A 10,812-nucleotide genomic window follows, 5' to 3' on the forward strand; every position below is an offset into this window, starting at 1 on the left:
TGGTAGGGGTTGGGAACCAGTACGATGGAGCCGAGTGCTGTATTCAAATGTGTGTAGCATTTGGAATAAGGTGGACGGACTCGTGGCACGATTACAGATTGGTCGGTTTGACCTTGTGGGCATCAATGAGTCGTGGCCGAAAGAAGGCCATAGTTGGGAGCTTAGCATCAAAGGATGTACATTGTATCGAAAGGACAGGCAGGAAGGAGTACATAGGTGGTGATGTGGCTCTGTTAGTAAGAGATGGAATTACATCTTGAGGAAGAGGAGTCAAGGGGTCAGAGAATGTTGAATCTTTGTGGGTGGAGTTAAGAAATTGCAAGGGTGAAAAAAAACATAATGGGAAATCATATATAGGTCTCATATGGGAAATCATAAATAGTAGCCAAGGTGTGGGGTTGAGATTGCAAAGGGAGCTGGAAAAGGCATGTAATACGGGTAATGACACAATTGTAATGGTGGACTTCAATATGCAAGGGGATTAAGAAAATCAGGTTGGTGTTGGATTGCAAATGATGGAATTTGTTCCATGCCTGAGAGATGGCTTTTTAGAACAGCTTGTGCTTGAGCCTACTTGGGGAAAGGCATCTTCGATTGGGTGTTCTGTACTAATCCAGATCTTAATATGGCATTTTATGTAAGGAGTACAGTACTTAGGAGGCAGTAATCATATTATGGTTAAATTCATACTGCAGTTTGACAGGGAGAAGCACAAGTCACTTGTATCAGTATCACAATGGTATACAGGGAATTTCAGAGGTATTAGAGAGGAGCTTGCCCAGGTGGAGGAGGAGACTGACACGGATGACTGCAGAACAGAGATGACTGAAGTTTTTGGGAATAGTCCACAAGGCACAGGATAGGTGGGTCCCACAGTGGAAGAAGCTCTCAAATCGTAGGGGCTGACTAAGTTGAAGACTGCATAAAAGCCAAGGAAAGGGCATATGAGCTAACAAAACCGAGTGGGAAGTTGGATGATTGGAAAGATTTTAAAATTCAGCAAAGGCCATTAAAAAAGCTGTAAGAAGGGAAAAGGTGAAATATGATGGCAGACTAGCCAATAATATAAAGCAGGAAACTAAAAGTTTTTTCCCCATTACAAAGAGTAAAAGAGAGGTGAGAGTTGGGATTGGACCACTGGAAAATGATGCTGGTGAGGCAGTAATGGCGGTCAATGAAATGGCAGATGAAAATAATGGGTACTTTGCATCAATCTTCACTGTGGAAGACACTAGCAGTGGGGCAGAGGTCTGTGAGTGTCAGGGAGCAGGAGTGGGCATCATTGCTATAACAAAGGACAGAGTGCAAGGTAAACTCAAAGGTCTTAAAAAGGACAAGTCATCTGGGCCAGATGGTCTACATAATGAATGATAATGGATGCATTGGCCTTGATCTTTAAGGAATCAATTGATTCTGGCATGGTCCCGGAGGGCTGTCAAATTGCAAAAGTCTTTCAACTCCGGCAAAAGAAAACAAATTATAGACCAACACGAGGAAATCTGCAGATGCTGGAAATTCAAGCAACACACACAAAATGCTGGTGGAACACTGCAGGCCAGGCAGCATCTATAGGGAGAAGCACTGTCAACATTTCGGGCTGAGAATTATAGGCCAGTTAGCTTTACCTCAGTGATTGGGAAAGTGTTAGAGTCTATTATTAAGGATGAGGTTTTGGGGTACTAAGTGACTAATGATAAGATCAGTCAAAGTCGGCATGGTTTCTGTGAAGGTAAATCTTGCCTGATAAATATGTTAGATTTCTTCAAGGAAGTAACAAGCAGGGTGGATAAAGGAGGGGCAGTAGATGTCATATACTCGGATTTTCAGAAGACATTTGATCAGGTGCCATATGAGGCTGCTTAACAATATAAAATCCTTTGGCGTTACAGGAAAGATACTGGCATGGATAGTGGAATGACTGACAGGCAGGAGGCAGTGAGTGGGAATAAAAGGGGTCTTTTCTGGTTGCCTGCCAGTGACTAGTGATGTTCCCCAGTGGTCAGTTTTGGGAACGTTACTTTTCACCTTGTTTGTCAGTGATTTAGATAATGGAATTAATGGCTTTCTGGCAAAGTTTGAAGATGGTACAAAGCTGGAGTGGTAGGGCTGAGGAAGCAATGCGATTGCAGAGGACTTTGACAAATTGGAAGAATGGGCAAAAATGTGGCAGATGGGATACAGTGTTGGGAAATATATGACAATGCATTTTGGTAGTGCAGACTATTATCTAAATTGGGGAGAAGTTTCATTTCAAACATCAGAGATACAAAGGGACTTAAGACTCCTCGTGCAAGACTCCCAGAAGCTTACCTTACAGGCTGAGTCTGTGGTAAAGAAGGTTAATGCAATGTTGGTATTTATTTCAAGGAGAACAGAACATAAAATTAAGGAGATAATGCTGAGCCTTTATAAGATAGTAATCAGGCCACACGGACTACTGTCAACAGCTTTGGGCCCATATCTCAGAAAGGATGTGTTGTCATTTGAGAGTTCAGAGGACGCTCATGAGGATGATTCCAGGAATGAAGGGGTTAACATCTGAGGTTTTGTTTGGCAGTTTTGAGCCTGTACTTACTGGAATTTCAGAAGGATGCTGGGGGATCTCATTGAAACCTACTGAATGTTGAAAGGAGTGGATAGGCTGGATGTGGAGAGGATGTTTCCTGTGGTGGTGGTATCCAGAATTCAAGGGCACAGCCTCAACATTGAGGGGCAACATTTCAGTACAGAAGTAAGGAGGAATTTTGTTAGCCAGAGAGTAGTAAATCTGTGGAATGCTCTGCCACAGACTGTGACAGAGGCCAAGTCCGTGCATATATTTCAGTCAGAAGTTGATAGTTTTCTGATCGGTCAGGCCATTAATGGATATGGCAAGGAGGTAGAAGTAGGGGGTTGAATGGGATCTTGTATCAGCCATGATGGAATGGCAGAGCAATCTCGATGAGCTGAATGGCCTTGTCCTGCTCCTATGATTAATGGTCAGATGTTCTAACCTCCTTTCCTCCTTTTCCCCCATTCCATCTGCTCCCCACGCCTCCCTCTCACCCTGCCACGCTCCTCACTGTCACCCCACAACTCTCTCACTCTCCCTTCACACCTCCCTCTCGCCTCACACATCCTTCTCCGCAATACACCTCCCTCTCCATCCACACACCGCCCCTCTCCCACCAATTCTCCTACCTCTCCCCCACACCACCCTCTCCCCCTACTCTCCACTCCCCTACTTTCCTCCCTTCTCCTCCTCTCATCCCTCTCCCCTAATCTCCTCCTTCTCCCCCACTCTACCCCACTCTCCCTCTCCTCCTGTCTCCCCTCCCCACTCCACCTACTCCCGCTTCTCTCCTCCTCCTGCTACACTCCCCTAGTTTCCCCCTCTCCTGCTACTCTCCCCTCTCACCTAGCTCTCCTCCCTCTCATTCCACACATCTCCCTTACTCCACACACCACCCTCTCCCCCAACTATCCTCCCTCTCCCCTGCACACATCCCTCTATTACCTATACTCCTCCCCATGCCCAAACTCAGCTACTGTTCCTCTCAAAGCACCACCCTCACACTACCCAGGCCCCTCCCTCTTCACACCCCCACACTTCACTTCACTCCCACACACACAACCCCCTCCCCACTCGCACGCCTCCCTCTACACCACACACTCTCCCCTACACACCACTCTCTCCCCTATACACACCACCTCTCTCCCCTAGTCACACCTCTCGGCCCTATACACACCCCCTCTCCCTCCCATGTTCACCTCCCTCGCCCGCACACCACCCACCCCCTCACACTCCTCCTTCTCCCCCCATACACCTCTCTCTTCCTCTCCACACTCCTCCCTCTCCACCCCATGCACCTCCGTCTCACCCCTGCATGCCTCTCCTACCCCCACCTACCCCTCCCTTCCCCTCACATGACCCTCCATACCCCTACGCACCTTCTGTCCTCCCACACGCACAACTCCTGCTCTCCCTCACACCACTCCCCTCCTCCGCATATCCTTTGATGCCCTGACCATTCTGAAAGCTATCAACTTCCACTTTAATCATCCCCACACACTTCGTCCCCACCACAGTCTGAGACAGAATATTCCACAGACTCATTTCTCTCTGGCTAAATAAAAGTCCCCTTTTCCCTCTGTTCTAAAACGTCGCCCCTCAATTTATAGGCTGTGCCCTCTTGTTCAGGATACTCCACCATAGGAAACATCCTCTCCACATCCACCCTATCGAGTCCTTTCAACGTTCAGTTGGTTTCAATGGGAACCCCCCACATTCTTCTAAATTCAGCTCAATGTTGCCAAACACTCCTCGTATTTTAATGCCTCCAATTCCTCATTTAGATAATAGTCTGCAGTATTGTTCCTTTTACCAAAATACATCATCAGACATTTTCCAACACTGTATTCCACCTGCCACTTTTTTGCCCATTCATCCAATTCGTCTAAGTCCTGCAGCAATAGCATTGCTTCCTCAGCACAATCTACCCCTTCAGCTATTTTCGTATCATCTGCAGATTTTATCACCAAGCCCTCAATTTTATTTTCTGAATCTTTGATAAACAATGTGAAAAGCAGCGGTTCCAAATCTGACCCCTGAAGAACACCACTGGTCACCGGCAGACAACCAGAAAAGACCCCCTTTATTCTCATTCAGTGTGTCCTCCCTGTCAGCCATTCTGCTATCCATGCCAGTATCCTTCCAGCAATGCCATAGGATTTTGTCTTGTTATGCAGCCTCATGTGCAGCACCTTATCAAACACCATCTGAAAATCCAACTAAATGACATTCACTGCCTCTCCGTTTTTTTCCCACCCTGCTTGATACTTCTTCCAAGAACTCTTAACAGATTTGTCAGGAAAGATTTCCCTTCACTGAACCATGCTGAGTTTGACTGATTTATCATTAGTCTCTGTCAGAAACGTCCTGCCCCCGAATAATGGCCAAGGACAAATTCAAGGAAACAAAGTTTATTAGAACAGGTCTGCAGAGCTGGGTGCCTTAAAAAAAGGAACCCCGAGCCTTACACAGTTCAGATTTTTATATGTCTCTCTTAACTCCTCCCCTCCCGGCTCAGAAGAGCTAGGAGGTACACAATTTTGAGCTCAGTACTTTTCCATTCCATACTTAGGTTTGTCTTTTGTTAGGACCCACGATCAACCGTTACATCCTCTATTTTATTATCAGTAACTTACTTCACCATCTTTGCGGTTACATGTCTGGAATTCAGCATTTTGGCTACAAGCAGTTAGTCACGTATGTATTAACAGTTTAGCAAAAGCTTAAAATTTTAACTACTTCGAGTTAATGCACATCTTAACAGCTTAATCACCTCTTACAGTCTCCAAGTACCTTGAAGCCTTATCTTTAATAACAGACTCCAACACTTTTGCAACCTCTGAGGTGAGGCTAACTGGCTTCTCATTTCCTTTCTTTTGCCTTCCTCTCTTCTTGCAGTGGAGTGACATTTGCAAATTTCCAGTCCTCTGGCACCATGCCAGAATCAAGTGATTCTTGAAAGATCATGACCAATGCATCCGTTATCTCTTCAGCAACATCTCTCAGGACTCTGGGATGTGGTCCATCTGGCCCAGGGGACTTATCCACCTTAAGACCTTTGAGTTTCCCTCACATTTTTCCCTTTGTAATAGCAATGGCCCTCACACCTGCTCCCTAACACTCACGGACCTCTGCCCCACTGCTGATGTCTTCCACAGTGAAGATGATGCAAAGTACCCATTAAGTACATCTGCCATTTCTTTGTCCCTCATTACTACCTCACCAGTATCATTTTCCAGTGGTCCAAAATCAACTCTCACCTCCCTTTTACCCTTTATACAACTGAAAAGAACTTCTGGTATCCTGCTTTATATTTGTGGCTTGTTTGTCCTCATATTTCACATTTTCCCTTCTCTTAGCTTCTGTAGTTGGATTTTAAAAGCTTCCCAGTCATCCAACTCCCCACTCACTTTTGCTGCCTTATGCCCTTTCCTTGGCTTATATGCAGTCCTTAACTTCCTTTCTCAGCCCTCATAATTAAATTAGATATCAAATGCCCAGCTAAACTAATTCCTTCTGCCTACACCCAGTTCATATCTATCGATTTCCTGCACATTCGTGCCCCTTTTGTTTTTGCCTTTCTACCATCCCAAGCACCCAGCCACACCCTGTTTGAAAAAATAATCTTGCCCCGTAAATCTCCTTTGAACTTACCTCCTCTGAACATAATTGCATGCCTTCTGATATTAGGCAGTTATGATCCTAGTGGCATTGTGCTGGGTCGTCTTTGAGCGCTCAGCTAATCCGCCCAGTAAAACTGGGAGGAACTCAACGACTCTCAGTACCGTTTTGTGCAGGTGTACATGGCCTCCTGCCATTTGTTCTCCCTGATGAAGGCAAGCTTGCTGAAAGGCCTTCGTCACCCCCTTGTCCAAATTGCACCTGCAATCGGCTCCCATTGATTTTTGTCGGCTTTACAGTGGGAAGCTTTAATTCTGTTGCATGCCATCCAGGCAGGTTGTGCCCGCTGAAGCAGGTGCATCCAGAATCCAAAAGGAAATCAGAATGTAGAATGCAGTGGTACAATTGCAGAGAATGTGTTGTGATGGACGGGTCATAATGTCATTGACTGGGGATGAAGTTGACCTCAGCAAACAAGGTCCATTTAAGAGTCGGGTACCTACATTTTCTGTCCAATGGCAGAGAGGAAGAGGTGCTGGATGATATTAACTGAAGCAGGAAGTGCAGGAGGAGCCAGTGGAAGGGGAAGCTCGTTTTCCTGATTGCCTTGTGCAGAGCACTTGCTATTTCAAGCCTTCTCGCATCTGGATTGGATGTTTTTTTGTGGAGGGTTGATGAAATGATTGGTGATGATCTTTGGGGAGCATTTTGGATTTGCTCAACATTTTCTGCAAGCAGAGGTGCTGTTTCAATCACAGCGTACTTATGGTTGGACCAGGACAAATTGACGGTGCCATTTAGACCCAGGAACTTGAAGCTCCCAAGGGAGCTTCTTGTCATCCCAGCTTTCCAGCAGATTCCCTGCCTGCTTTCTGTCTCATCCTCCCCTCATTGATCAAGCTATTGCAGAGATAGGTGAGAGCTTCAAGTTCATGGCCAAACATGAGCTAGCAGCTTCCCCATGTCCTGTTGCACTGGTGCTCTGGGACACTGCCATTGTCATTCGGTTTGAGACAAATCTGTCAACAGATTTGACCCCATTTCTCAGGAAGGATGTGTTGTTATTTGAGAGATTCCAGAGGAGGTTCATGAGGATGATTCCAGGAATGAAGGGGTTATCATATGAGGAGTGCTTGGCTGCTTTAAACTCACTGGAATTTAGAATTATGTGGGGGTGGGGGGATCTTTGATCGTACTGAATGTTGAGAGGACTAGATAGGGTGGATGTGGAGAGGATGTTTCCTGTGGTGGGGGTATCCAGAACTAGAGGGCACAACCTCTAAACTGAGGGGTGACCTACTAGAACAGAGGTAAGAAGGAATTTTTTTAGCCAGAGAGTAGTGAATCTGTGGAATGCTCTGCCACAGACTGCAGAGGAGGACAAGTCCGGGGGTATATTTAAGATGGGAATTGATCGTTTCCTGATTGGTCAGGGCATCCAAGGATATGGTGAGAAGGGAAGTGTATGCGGTTCGAGTGGGATCCGGGATCAGCAATGACGGAATGGCGGAGTGGACTGGATGGACTGAATAGCCTCATTCTGCTCCTGTGTCTAATGGTCTTATTGTGGTTATTGGGGATGGGGAAGGGGGTCACTGGGAAATGGGAGGGGCCATTGGGATGCCGAGTGGGTTATTGGGAAAGACCAACAGATCAATGATACTGGAGAATCAGACCTGCTGCCGCTTTTGGGAATAGTGCGAGCCATTAGGATCGGAACGCCGTTCGGACTGAGATGGGATCGTCAAGAGTTGCACAGGGGACACTGGGAATGGAGTGGAGGAAATTCAGAATGGGAGGTGCCATTAGGAATGGGTCTATAATTGTGAACTGACAGCCACCGCCGGGATTGGAGTTGGATTGACTGGGAATGGGACGGGGCCACTCAGATTCGGCACAGTCATGGGATTTAGGGAGAAGTCCATGGGAATGGGAAGGAGGATGCAGTGGGGGTGGGCAGGCGTCACGGGTGATGGGGCAGTCACGAGGAATTGTAGATGGTCATTGAGAATGTGTTTCGGGGACTTTGGGAGTGGGGGCGGGACATTCTGAATGGAGTAGTTCAAGACAGTAGTTCAAGACAGACAATGTGAGTGTGAGGGGCAACGGGTGTCACAGCCACAGACGATGCTGCACAGCAGATTCAGCATTTGTGCTCTCCTGAATATACACATTATTTCACGACAGTACTGTATTTACCTCCCTTCTTTTGCTGTCAGTTCGTTTGGATATGGCCCAAGTGCGGCGAGAGAGAGACACTGAAGCGGGTCGATAGCTCACAGACGTTCATGCCAACAGTATTTTAATGGAAAAGAGAACAATTAACGCTAGGCCAAACGGGGCCGTTAACTAGATAGATAGATAGATAGATAGATAGATACTTTATTCATCCCCATGGGGAAATTCAACTTTTTTTCCAATGTCCCATACACTTGTTGTAGCAAAACTAATTACATACAATACTTAACTCAGTAAAAAAAAATATGATATGCATCTAAATCACTATCTCAAAAAGCATTAATAATAGCTTTTAAAAAGTTCTTAAGTCCTGGCGGTTGAATTGTAAAGCCTAATGGCATTGGGGAGTATTGACCTCTTCATCCTGTCTGAGGAGCATTGCATCGAAGATACTGTAAAAGTTGTTTACTGATTTTAGCTTTGCTAAAATCTAGCACTCTCAAGCGTAAAACTAGATGCCAACACTTGCTGCTGAAAGGAATGTCTAAATCTAAAACGGACACTGCTGGTCTTCAGAGCCAGTTGGCTCAGCGAGGCCAAACTTCAGTTGGCGGAGAAACGATGCTCGGGTCACGACAAGCGCGGTCCGCGGCTGTGACAGTGGGGAGTAGGGCTGAAGTTAGCCGGACGTGTGACAGGTGCGACTCGGAATATGAAAGGGGTCATTAGGACAGGGCTCTGAATGGGAATGGGACAGAGTGGTTGCGAATGGGCGAGTGCTCACCGAAGGTCGGAGCAGGTCCCATTGGGAAAGGGATGGGGCGATTGGGAATGGGGCATTCCTTAGCAATTTCCTCACCGACGTCAACTGTTCCCTCATCCTGACTCTCCCCAGATGCAGCTGAACGGCATCCAGTTGCCAGACGACTGCCGGGACTATGACAACATAACAGAACTGCCCAACTGCAGCGACCACGATCAGATCCACCGACTGCAGCTGGCCTGGCACAGCGTACAACTGGGCATCGGCCTCCCGCTCAACGCCGTGGCTCTCTGGGTCTTCATCTGCCTCCTGGGCCTGCGGACGGAGGTGACGGTGTACCTGGTCAACCTGGCCGCTTGCGACCTGCTCTTCACCCTGGCGCTGCCCCTGCGGATCTACTACTTCACCACTGACCTCTGGCCACTGGGCAATGCGCTGTGCCAGCTGGGGGGCTCGCTCTTCCAGCTCAACATGTACGGCAGCTGCCTCTTCCTGGCGGCCCTCAACGTCGACCGCTTCCTGGCGCTGGTGCACCACTTCTACTCACGGCCCCTGCGCCGGCGCCGGGTGGCCTGGAAGGTGTGCGGGGTGGTCTGGGCGCTCATCATCCTGGGGTCCATCCCCGTGGCCCTGGCCCACGACACCAGCTGCTGCCAGAGCGCCAACTCCACCGTGGAGGTGCGCTGCTTCGAGAGTTTCTCCAAGCGGGCCTGGAAGATGGAGCTGCTGCCCCTCGTCGTGCTGGCGGAGATCCTGGGCTTCCTGCTGCCCCTGTCAGTCGTCCTGTACTGCTCTGTCCGCATCCTGCACGCCCTGAGCCGCAGGGGGGGCGGCGGGCAGGGGGAGGGCGAGGTCCGGAGGAAGAAAGTGCGCCTGCTCCTGCTGGCCAACGCCGCCATCTTCGTCCTGTGCTTCCTGCCCTACAACCTGCTGCTGGCGAGCTACGCAGGGCTGAGGGCCAAGGACGCAGGCAACACAGTGTTGAGGTCCAGACTCCGCTACGTCCTCCAGATCACCATGCTCTTGGCGAGCTCCAACTGCTGCCTAGACCCGCTGGTCTACTATTTTGCAACAGAGGGCTTCCGGGCTTCCTTCCAGTGCAAGCCCATCAGCCCAAACGTTTCCAGGGCGATGGACACTCCTGCTACCGGGGAGGTTAAAGAGGAGACAGGGGAGGAGTGCTTGTAGACTGTGTGGGTGGGTGACCCTTTGATCCCACGATCCTTTTTGAGCCAGCCATTACTGTTCAATAGAGATTTGAAAGTAGTGGGTTAGGGGGAAATGCGAAATGATAGGAGAAGACCGGAGGGGGTGGGATAAAGCTAAGAGCTGGAAAGGTGATTGGCGAAAGTGATACAGAGCTGGAGAAGGGAAAGGATCATGGGACGGGAGTCCTCGGGTGAAAGAAAGTTGGGGGGGGGTGGGGAAGCACCAGAGGGAGATGGAGTGATGGGCAGAAAGAGAGAAAAAAAAACATGTCAGGGATGGGGTAAGAAGGGGAGGAGGGGCATTAACGGAAGTTATAGAGAAGTCAATGTTCATGCCATCAGGTTGGAGGCTACCCAGCCGGTATATAAGGTGTTGTTCCTCCAACCTGAGTGTGGATTCATCTTGACAGTAGAGGAGGCCATGCATGGACATATCAGAATGGGAATGGGACGTGGAATTAAAATGTGTGTCCGCCAGAGAAAGCAGGATC

General features: G+C 48.3%; 1 protein-coding gene across 1 annotated transcript in view; it reads left to right on the forward strand.

The window, feature by feature from the left end:
• Positions 1-10,479, forward strand: part of LOC140721876 (lysophosphatidic acid receptor 5-like) — an 11,113-nt gene extending 634 nt beyond the window's left edge. Inside the window, exon 2 of the mRNA XM_073036703.1 lies at positions 9,246-10,479. Coding sequence (XP_072892804.1) covers positions 9,246-10,301 — 1,056 coding nt within the window. The 3' untranslated portion in view covers positions 10,302-10,479. The remainder of the gene's footprint in view (positions 1-9,245) is intronic.
• The last annotated feature ends 333 nt before the right edge of the window (positions 10,480-10,812 follow it).

The sequence above is a fragment of the Hemitrygon akajei genome, unplaced genomic scaffold, assembly GCF_048418815.1.
Source record: "Hemitrygon akajei unplaced genomic scaffold, sHemAka1.3 Scf000063, whole genome shotgun sequence".
NCBI classification, from domain to species: domain Eukaryota; kingdom Metazoa; phylum Chordata; class Chondrichthyes; order Myliobatiformes; family Dasyatidae; genus Hemitrygon; species Hemitrygon akajei.